Source organism: Adiantum capillus-veneris, chromosome 9, assembly GCF_014529385.1.
Source record: "Adiantum capillus-veneris isolate H3 chromosome 9, ASM1452938v2, whole genome shotgun sequence".
Taxonomy (NCBI): Eukaryota; Viridiplantae; Streptophyta; class Polypodiopsida; order Polypodiales; family Pteridaceae; genus Adiantum; species Adiantum capillus-veneris.
This window is the reverse complement of record NC_140939.1, coordinates 63,547,851-63,559,119: the sequence shown is the minus strand read 5'-3', so window position 1 is coordinate 63,559,119 and position 11,269 is coordinate 63,547,851. Positions and strand designations below refer to the sequence as shown.

The 11,269-nt window shown below is 46.3% G+C and overlaps 2 protein-coding genes across 2 annotated transcripts; both read left to right on the top strand.

Annotated features, from left to right (window-relative positions):
* The first annotated feature begins 3,208 nt into the window (after positions 1–3,208).
* Positions 3,209–4,299, top strand: LOC147450575 (large ribosomal subunit protein eL6-like). The gene is made up of 4 exons (XM_086519751.1): positions 3,209–3,514; positions 3,614–3,720; positions 3,793–3,971; positions 4,049–4,299. Exons 1-4 carry the CDS (start codon positions 3,264–3,266, stop codon positions 4,202–4,204), a joined length of 693 nt encoding a protein of 230 aa, XP_086375877.1. The 5' UTR covers positions 3,209–3,263; the 3' UTR covers positions 4,205–4,299.
* A 5,300-nt stretch (positions 4,300–9,599) lies between these two features.
* LOC147450574 (uncharacterized) lies at positions 9,600–10,763 on the top strand. The gene has a single exon (XM_086520486.1). It carries the CDS (start codon positions 9,600–9,602, stop codon positions 10,761–10,763), a length of 1,164 nt encoding a protein of 387 aa, XP_086376612.1.
* The last annotated feature ends 506 nt before the right edge of the window (positions 10,764–11,269 follow it).

Here is an 11,269-nt window from a genome sequence, read left to right as displayed (position 1 = left end):
ACTCTTGAAGCACAAAACACTAAAAACAACCTAGAGCTTCTTGGCCCTATCTCTATTGGGATCCTGCAATCAATGCACTCCAAGAAATGGCATTCACTCTTGAAAAAAGTTTTGTGCTTTCTAAAGAACTACACAGCATTTGGCATACATGCCAATGAAGCCAGTGCCAAGCACGATGTTTTTTCTTAACAACACTAACTACCAATATCATCATGAATATTTGGCCCATATCAACATCTTGCATAGTGCCACATGCCTTCAAAGGTGATTGCATCTGGAGAGATGCCCATGCTTCTCATCCATTGAAAGTAGCCTTGAGCTTCTAGAATGTGCCCCTATTGTGCATATCTCATAATCACTGTGTTCCAAGAGATGACGTTCCGGACGTGTTTCATGGGATACATTTAGCACTACCATTAGTAACTCTGCCATTCAAGGCAAGCTTGTTTTCAATGAAGTTACTAGTGCTTTGCTCACGAAAGAGTTTCAACATCAATTACTTGACACTGGTGGGCATGGTGATGCATACATGGTTAGTTGAAGTATCCATAAAAACCATCAATGACAAAGAGGTCATAGTCACAGTCGTGGTCATTCTCACGATCATAAAAATGAGTGTAGCAAGAGTCGTGGATGTGACACGAGGAACATTGAATGCAACCATTGTTACAAGAAATGACAAATGGAAAAAGATTGTTGTTTATTGCAAAAAGAGAAGGGTAAAGCCATTATTGTAAGTCTTGCACCTCCTAAAAGTAGTGTGAAGGTAGAGGAGCCCAATGTCATTGAGTCTCCACATGTTGATGTTGTTCCCGACGTTCCACAACCGTAAGATGTACAAGTCTTCACTTCCAATTTAAGTCCAGAGGCATTGTTGGCTTTGACAAATGTTATGCGCAGAATTGGATCATTGACGCATATGCCAATTTTCAGGTTACTCCTCATAAGGAGTGGTTCTCTAGTTAGCTTTTACACATCGTTCAGTTAAGCTCACTGATTCTCATCAACTTGAAATATGTGGCATTGGAGATGTGAAGTTGCGTATATGTAATGATATTGAATTCATGCTACGAGTTGTTAGACATGTGTCAAAGCTAACTAAGAGCTTGGTTTCAGCAGGACAATATGATCTTGGATACACTACATTGTTTGGCAATGGTTCTTGGATAATAAAAAAAGGTAACTTGGTCATGCTTAAAGGCCAAAGTTCTGGCTCATTATACTCCTTGTATGTCTCTTTTGTGAAAGAGAACTCTATCCATGTAGTCGAGCTACCTTCTCCTGAGTTGTGGCATAAGTGGCTTGGTATGAGTCAGAAGGGAATGAAGTAGTTACAATGTTTTGGCTATATCCATGTGTTGAAGTATTCCAATTTTAGTTTATGTGAGCATTGTTGCATATATGGGAAACAAACTAAGCTTACCTCAAGCCATTCTAGAAAGTTAGGAAATCTTATAGATTTGGTTCATAATGATCTATGTGGGCCCATGCCACATAAGTCAAGCATAAATCTCTAGGGAGGGCATTATACTTATTGAATTTCATAGATGACTCTACTCGAAAGGTGTGGGTTTGCCTCTTGCATAGGAAAGATGAAGTCTTTAGTGTCTTCCATAAGTTCCTAGACATGGTTGAGAACCAGTCAGGCAAAAAGTTGAAGGCTTTTGCGCTGACAAATGGGGGGAAGTATGTCTCCACTGAGTTTAAGGACTTTTGTGGCAAACAACACAGGAGAAGACAGTTTACTACACTATACACACCTGCTCAGATTGGAGTTGTGTGAGTGCATGAATATGAATATTTAGGGGAGGTCACTTCCATGCTATCTATGGAAAATTTGCCTCAAGAGATTTGGGAAGAGGTTGTTATGACAACACTGCATATAATCAATGGGTCGCCTAGTACACCATTGAACTACAAGATTCTGTTGGAGATGTGGACATGCAAGAAGCCCAACCATGACAACAAAGGACCAAGCATGATAATACCATCTCAATGCAGCATTCACGACAAGAAGCACCTTGCCCTTGTACATACTTAAAAGAGCTCAGACATAAGCTGGGCCCCAATTCACACAAAAGCATCTCCATTGGTTATGGAGTAGATGGAGAGGTGGGTTATCGTCTTTGGCACCCAAATTTCAAAGAGTTATTCATAGCTCACAAGTGATTTTTAATGAATCAAAGATGCATAGACAGTCTATGAAAGAGGTTATCTCAAAGTGAGATTTGAGGACGTAGCCTCAAGTCCAGTTAGGCAATTAGTTCAGTCTACGAACGATGTACCTACCACTAGTAGTGGTCCAAAGAGAGAGTTACTGATGCTCTTGAGAGAGCAAAGTCTAGTAGTCAAGCAATGAGGAGATCTATAAGTGTATCTCGTACCTCTGAGCATTTTTAGCTAGGGTTAGCCTATTTATTGGTCACTGATTGTGGAGATCCTACCTGCTACCAAGAGGCTATTGAGATCGAAGATATCGTGAAGTGGAAGCATGCATTGTAATCTGAGTATCACTCAATTATGGCAATTATGGTAATGATGGTGTTGCCAAAGGGTAAACAAGCCTTGCCTTGAAAATGGGTCTATAAGAAGAAGTAAGCCATGCATAAGACTTCAAGTGATACAAGGTGGATGCAAAGGCATTTGCTTCAGGTAGAGCTACGTCCTATTTTATGCAAGAGAGTCTTTTGATGATACCTATGAACAAGTGCAGCCAACGGCCTTTGTTCGCCTCTCTCTCAATTTTTGCACCGTTCTCTCTCTGTCTCTATGTTCTTTGTGTGGCCGGGTGCAGAGAGCACTACCGGATGAAGCTATGCTCACCACGTGGGGGGGGGGGGGGGGGGGGGGGATCCCTCCCCCTTTTATAATAGTATAGACAAATATATGGTATTATACTTGTAGCTCGAGGCACTCACATGCGCACGCCCGCGCACACACACACACACACACACAAATACACACTTTTATTGACATCGGATAGATCTTTGATGTCTCTTGGGACTGTTCAAATGATTCTCTTCTTCCTCTTCTCTGCTCTCTCTCGGGATGGTTCCTACGACGTTAAAATTCTCTTCTTCTTCTTTTCTCTCTCTCTCTCTCTCTCTCTCTCTCTCTCAGGTCCATCATAAGGTTCATTTTGGCCGGGCACGTGTGGACGTATTTTCTAGGGTTTTTGAAGGAAAACTGATACTGTGAAATTCTTTCATTTCCTTCTCTTTGCAGGCAGAGGGACTAAGGAGGTCAGAAGATCGGCCGCAGCGATGGCCAAGTCTGCAACGAGAGCCCCTCGCAACAAGGAGCTAGTGCGTGGCGTTGGGCGCCTCTCACGATCGCGTGTCTACCACAAGCGCGGCCTGTGGGCAATTAAGGCCAAGCATGGTGGATCCTTTCCGACCCATGCCAAGAAGGAGGTGGCCGCCCCAGCTGCCGCAAAGGCACCCAAGTTCTACCCAGCAGACGATGTGCCGAAGCCTCTGTGCAACAAGCGGGTAATCAAGAAGACCAAGATCAGGTTAGAGAACACATTTGTGCATTCAACATTGCCACGTTTCTTTGGTTACTCGTATGTGTATATTGGTTACACTCTAGCATTGTTTGGCACTTGCTTCAGGGCCAGCATTACCCCAGGAACAGTGCTCATCTTATTGGCTGGTCACTTCAAGGGCAAGCGTGCTGTCTTCTTGAAGCAGCTAGATTCTGGCTTGCTACTGGTTACAGGTACGTTAGTATTTATCCTTGCTCGCATCCAATTTTAGTTGTATGAAACCGACTGATCTTTCTGATCTGCAGGGCCTTTCAAACTGAATGGAGTTCCTCTCCGCAGAGTCAACCAAGCATATGTGATCGCCACATCCACTAAGCTTGATGTCAGCTCGGTAGATGCTAGTAAAATCTCCGATTCTTATTTTAAAAGAGAAGAAGTGAAGAAGAAAAAGGGGGAGAGCGAGTTTTTCGAGGGCGAGAAAGAGGTTCGTGCTTCACAGATTTTGATCATGAAGTCTCAAGTGATGGATTAGATAATGGATCTTGCTGTTTATTTTTGCAGGACTCAAAGTCCGTGCCAGCTGAGAAGAAGGAAGAACAAAAAGCTGTTGATTCCAAGCTGTTGGCGGTTGTAGAGTCTATCCCGGACATGAAATCATATCTCAGTGCTAGGTTTAGTTTGAAGTCCGGGGTGAAGCCTCATGAATTGGTGTTTTAGAGTAGAAACCTGTACTTTTTTTTGACTGTGGGACTGCATAAGTGATACGAGTCTTAGTCTTAAATATGAGTTCACCCTATGGTTGCGGTTTCATACGTGCTTGGCTTAAGCTGCCTTTATTGACTTGCTTCTGGATAGTGATCCCAAACTAGGTGTATCTGTTTTAAAGATTGTCCTCCGTTTGTGCTGCTCAGATTCTCCTCCTCTTTAGAAGCAGACATGCCTTTTATTTCTCCCCCGTTTTGAGAGCTCTTTCACAGGAAAATGTGAATTTTAGTATCACGGATTTATGGCTAAGTTGGAATTGAGCCTGTTGAGCTTTACCAATGGCTTTGTATGGCTTTTACTGCTTTTATTTTCCTCTTTATTACGCCATTAATTCTTAGTCAAAGAAGAGTAGTCTTTTCATATGTTAAGGTTAGACATTCACTGCCTGTTCACTAGTAAAGATCCAGTTCTGATCTGCAGCTGCAAGTTGTGGAAGTGCATGTTAAAAGTAATGCAGGATCAATGGGTAATGTACGCAGCTACTAGCTTCATGAGCCACATGGCAGAGTCATCAGATGCCAGAGGTTGTCTTTCTGTAAATTTAATACCAAACTATAATTGTGACAACCGGACTTCCGTAGTTGTTTTGCCTGAAGAGCCCTTCTCCATAGCCTCCAGAAATGACGCTGCAGAACAAAGGCCCAACATGGCAAGTCCATTCAATCACTGAGTTCAATTATGCAGTTCCGTGCAGGTGGGTAACCTAAGGTAGCCCGTCATGGTGGTGGCCATCTAAATCACATTGGTAACTTGCATATCTTGGCTCGTCCTCACATTCAATGAGGCAGCTGTTACCTACAGGAAGAGCTATGTGGAATTTACTCTGCCGTTTTGCTTAGAATGTGGGCATGGCTTTCTGATTACACTTTTCATTCCCAGACTTGGTTGAAGGTAGGTCTTTTGATTACAGAGATATCTCACAGGTCTTGGTCTACCATTTTCCAAATAAGTTCGCTTGTCCAGATTCTCCTAAAAGGTTTATTTGCAAGCTAAAAAAGTACCTTTTTCACCCCCCCAAAAAGAAAACTTGGATGAGGATCCATTAAAGCGTACGTCTGTCTAGTCCAACTGTGTCTTTGTCTCGTGCAACTGCTAAATCAGTGCAACTGGAAACAACTGCTTTGTCATCTTGGAAGTGAAGCTGAAATGGCATCCTCACCATCTCCCTTGCAAGGGTTGTTTGATAATCGCAGTTTTTTTTTTCCTATTTTGCAGATGGAGCCCTCGATAAGAACTCAGCCTGAGCTTTACACTTGAATCTTACTTGCTCGGTGTTTTCTAATAATGCAGAACAATGTTTGGTTTGAGGAATAGAGATCCCTAAGGTTGAGAGCTGGCGAGCTGAATTTGCATATCATACAATTGAGAATATGCACTCTTTGTGATTTAGGTTCCGTTGTCATAGCTATGTATCGTTGTCAATTAACCGCGGCCTTGTTTTTTTAGCTGCTAAAGCAGCCATCGCCAAGATCCTCCAATGTCCTCATCTCTGAGGCTTGTCAGGCAAGAGATTTGAAGCACCCCTTGGTGGTTTTGAGGAGCCCTTGGGTTGCCAGCTGCCCATGTGGTTTTTCCCTGGTTTTGGCAGGGAGAGTTCATTTCTGCCAATGCCTCTAAATGTCTCACCCAGCCTCCAATATGATGGGTAATAACAAGGCTAAACGTGTTCTGTATTCATGCTTTGAATGTCAGTAGCTCCTCCACGGAACAGTCAACGCTTGTGGAAGGGTGGGTGCGTTGTGAAACGAGAGATGGGTGAGGTGAGGCGCCGAGTTCCCCTGACCCATCCCATTTCATGGAACACCTTTTACTTCGAGCCAAAATCATTTTCCCTCGGGCTTGGTGTTCCACCTGCAAGTGTACCAACTACATGATGAGTTACAGTAGGGTGTGGATTCTAAAGTCTTGCTAACCATGGGACCGTTATGGACCACACCCAGATCAAGGACCCGCTTGTCCCTCGGCCTCGCCCACCGATTGAGAAGCAAAACGTTGTGCAGATTTTACCGGTACTACATATGAATCGACGAGTTTAGAGGATGGAGTTGATTCGTCAACACTTTGGCAGTTGTGACCATGAAATCTTACATGCAGGACAACCACAGTCCGGAAAGTGGGTTGTCGATCCCTCAGGAATGACGTACTTAACCCGGACCCCTCCAAATTAAAGGTGAGCAACCTGTTCGTTAAGTATAGTGGTGCATTTTCTATGAATTCACAACCATATTATATAAACGATCCAGGAGCACCAATTAACTTGGAGCACCAATTAAGGGTACCTGGGTTGACGTGGAAGAGGGTTGCTACCAGGTACCCTCGAGGAGGGGGGTGTTGGAATCCTCTTGGAGTATTGCGAGCGATAGCACCCCAAAAAGTGGGGAGCGAGGCCTCGATGGTCGTTGCTACGGTGAACCCGAACTCACAGAAACCGGGAAGGACGGGAAGAATCAGTGCGTAGCGGGGCAACGAAACTCACTAGCTATGGCTGAGACTGGATGCCTCACAGTTAGCTCGGAAGGGCAACCATCTGAGGAGTTGAGGGGCGGGGGCATAGACCAAGATGGACCGAGCGCAACAAGGGAAGTACGCTACATTGAGGTCATGAATGCCGATCAACTTCAAAACAACGGGCTAAGATCCTTGTCGATACCTGAGATTGACTCGATCGCCGCCTCAAGCAAATCGGCTAGAGAGGAACGGGTAATGATGAGAAGCGTGCTTGGGATGGGTGTTTTAGAAGGGAGGGTTGGCAAGCTGTGCATTTGGGGCGCTAATGAACACACCGAAGTGTCATTCAGCAAGGCCTCGAAGCACGCAGTAAGATCAACCTCCCTGTTTGCAAGTATTGTGCTTTTGGATCGATTCCTTAACAATCGGACGGGGAGCACCCGCTTTGATGTTTTCACTTCTAGTAAACAAGCAGCCCTAGATATCCTCCAGAATATTCAAGCGCAGAGTAGGCTTAGGTGGTTTGCTAAGATCTTCTTCCTTTCGTAAGGAGACAGGAACCGTTCGATGCCGACGATGGAAGTGCTGAAATCGTCGATCTTTGCCACGCTTAACATTAATGGACTCCGATCGAAGCGGGGGGGAGTTGGAGTACGTAATGTTACAAAAGACTTGGAATGTGGTGGGTCTCCAAGAGACTCGACTATTCCAGGGTGCATGGCCCCTTAGAATGGCGGGGTATTCGACATTCCAAGTGCTAGGGTCTGATAAGCCAGGGGCCAGGGGACTTGTGACCTTGGTCTCCCAAGAACTCAGAGCCTTTGAGTTGGGAATGTTGGACGTAATCTCCTTGTTTGTTCAACTCTTTCCTTTAAATATGAAGGACGGTTGGATTTACGAAAATGTTTGTCCCGCAGAGGCAATTAGTGGATGAGCGAGCAGATGTTTTAAGCGCGATAGCTTCGAAGCTTCGTAGGTTGGGCAGAAAGGGCCTTCCTCTCCTGATCGGAGGGGATTGGAATCTTAGACGGCGCTCGATGAAGAGATGGTTGGGGAGTGAAGACCTTGATTTTAAGATTGTCCAAACGAGAGGCTCTGGACTCTCGTATCACTCTTCCCGTGGTAAAGGGCGATCAGACATTGACTTCTTTTTGGCCAATGATCTGGCCCTTCAGTTCCTCGGCCATGCCAGTGTCCAGAGAGCGGTGGATTTGTCGGACCATTGTTTTGTTAAGGTGAAGTTGGTTTGTGATGCGGTGTGTGCGGAGCCTCCCCCACCACCCGCCCCTCCATTGATGCGACTAGAATTGAACTAGCGGCTCAACTCTTTTTGCACCACAACTTCTGGGATTCCCTACCAGAAGCAACGGAGGAAGGGGAAATCTCGCAGGCGGCGGTGAACTGCCAATCGAAGAGCTTTGAGGAGGCAATTGAAAGAGTCTCTCGAGATGTTGGTGCGTTCTTCGGAAGGCCTCCCAAGAGGCCAAATAGAGGCTTTAGGCTAGACCCGAGAGCTCGGAGATCCATCAACCGAATACGGGAAGCTTGGAAGTCTCTGCGGCATGCAGAGAGTGATTCCTCTAGTGAAGATAGGGCGTGGAGGAAGTTTGTTGAGTGCCGAAAAGAGGCGCGAGCTGAAACGAAGAGGAGCGAGAGAGGCTCTCAAACAATTCATGCTCAAGAGCGTCGAATTGGCAAGACGCAAGGAGTGGTATGCTTGGTGGAAGCATATGAAAGCCGTTCTAGGGGGGAGCAGAAAAGGAGGGCCCGCTCAACCCCTAAGGGACCAGAACGGCGAGCTGCAGGCGGACGAAGAGAAGATTCGAGACATTTGGAAGGATCATGCTTCTCGCGTCTTCGTCGATCCCTCCGGGCACAGCAAGGACCCGGCGGACGAAGAGAAGATCCGAGACATTTGGAAGGATCATGCTTCTCGCGTCTTCGTCGATCCCTCCGAGCACAGCAAGGACCCAGAACACTGGCATAACCATGCTGTGCGACTTTGGTCTAGAATAGAGGGCATCAATGACTATTTAGGTGGACTGAAGTTCGGGAGGTATGTCGCAAGATCAAGCGACATAAAGCAGCTGGGATAGATGGCATTCCCCTTGAATTTTTCAAGATCCTTATGCAAGATAAGGGAACTAGATCCGATCGATTTAAACCAAATACAGACATGGGAAGAGCAGTCTTCAAACTGCCATGTACTTGGTTTCATTCAAGGAAGTTGCCGGAGGCATCATCTACCTCGGTAGTGGTGTATATCCCGAAGAAGGGTGATCTTTCTAATCCGGACAACTACAGAGGGATATCTCTTATTCCAATCTCTCTGAAGCTCTTGACCTCACTCGTGATCAATAGGATCTCAGTGAAACTTGAGGAAAGAAACTTCTTCTTGCATGGTCAAGCCGGATTTCGGACTCAGGAGGAGTGTGTGGCACAAGTGATTGCCTTGAAGGAGATTGTGCTCAGACGGAAGGTTGTTAAGAAACCGATGTTTGCGGCATACATTGACTTTGAAAAGGCGTACGATACAGTGCCACACGAGGCGCTCTTTTTAAAGATGGAAGCCATAGGGATTGGAGGTCGTTGCTTGAATTTCTTTCGAGCCTTGTACCAATCTTCTAAGGTCAGAGTGCGGGTGGGAGCGAAGTTGAGTGAGGAGGTCCAAATCGCCTGTGGCGTGCGTCAAGGGTGTCCCGCGTCGCCTACTCTCTTTAATATATTCATTAATGACATCCTGGATGAGAGTGCGACTGACCTCGGGGTGGCTATTCCAGGCCTACTCCTGAAGATCTAGGGCCTGCTTTTTGCAAATGATTTAGTTTTATTTGCGGAGTCTAAGGAGGAGTTGCAGGCTAGTTTAGATAGATTGCATAGTTGAGCGGAGAAGTGGGGGATGAAGTTCGGCATAAAGAAATGCCAGGCGACCGTGTTCAACGGGGACCTTGAGGAACTTATTGCCTTCAAGCCTCACATCGGACCTGAGGAGATTCAGGTAGCTTCGGAGTATAGGTACTTGGGCATATTAATAGACAGCGAAGTTTCGATCGATACTATCCTTAAAGATAGGATTGAAAGTGCACGTAAGTCTCTGTATGCCCATAAACATCTTCTGTGCTCTAAGAAAATTCCGATGTGGTCAAGGTTGGCCTTTCTCAAGGCGTGCGTCTTCCCATTGGCGACTTATGGAGCGGAGATTATGGGTTCACATGACATGAGGAAGTTGAACCCATTAGAGACGCTTATAGCAATTGGAATGAGGTGGGTAGTCGGTAAGGCCGCGAAGTCGAGTTCTGTGGCAGCAGCAACTCTTCACCGGGAGTTAGGGCTCCCCCCCGTACCAGCTTACTGTGCAGGACAGAGGGTACGAGCTTTTACCAAGTACGCAGGTCTAAAGACTTGGATTGCAGATTTGGTTAACAATATACCAGACTGGAACCAATTCAAGAAGTGGACTTGGTGTAAAAGGACAAAGTTTTGGGGGGAGAGGTATATCAACGGCGCTTCTGTTGAATCCGCAAGACAGGAGAGCTGGAAGCTTTGGGAACACTCACATCAATGTGTCTCCCTTGATCCTTATATCGAGAGGAAATATGAGGACACACGTGGATACCTCTTTAGGCAGAGCATTGGGAAGAACCCCGGTGGGATGGAGGAGAAAGTCTTGTTACTAGCAAGAGTGGATGGCTTAATGCTTAAGGATAAGATTGAACGGGCACAATCGAGGACTTGTCCGTTGTGCGGAATGGAAGAAGGTTCAAGGTCACTTACGCACCTGTTGATACAGTGCCCTGAACTGGACAATCTCAGAAGCTCAATACGACCCTGTTTGGAACATGCTAGACGGCTGTTAAACAATCCTAGCGGTGAAGATACCGAAGTGTTACTCCTGGGAGGGGAGATTAGCGGAAAGCGATTGCCAGGTTGGGTTGTCCCCCGTGGGGCCAATAACAGTCGTCATGGACCGCAGCTGAGGAGTGCCTATGCGGATAACGTTGCAACATTCCTCTGCGGGGCCGTACCGCGATACTACAATGCTCTGGCCCATGAGGGTGTTTGAAGCTCGTAGGGCTTGTAGTTATTGCGTACGGTGCTGTCTCGCCTAACATGGTCCTGGGGCTTTCCGAGCGGGCCTTGGTGACCATGGTTGGCCGGATCGGGATGCCTCCTTTGAGCCGACGCCCACTTTGGGTATGGCAGTCCTACCGGACATCCGCTGGACGGGGGCCTTTTTCTACCAGGCGAAAATCCTGGAGTACTTGGGTAGGATTCAACACGATCTGTGAGTTACAAGGGTATGTCCCTCTCTCTCAGCCTTGGTCCTTAAATGCATCACTGAATTCGTTTGGTGATTTCTCGACGTTACCCTCGGGTGGCGTGACTAACAAGGGAACATGGATTGACTAACATGGCATGAAAAGACTTTTTACTCCCTCGAGGGGGAAACCTGCTTCCATTCCCTGTTGACATGCCACGATACGGCATGGAGGCGCTTTTCCCCTTGTCGGCAAGTCCGCAAGATAACTTGTCTTTGACTCGTTTGCGTGCACGCGAAGCAAAGGCAGT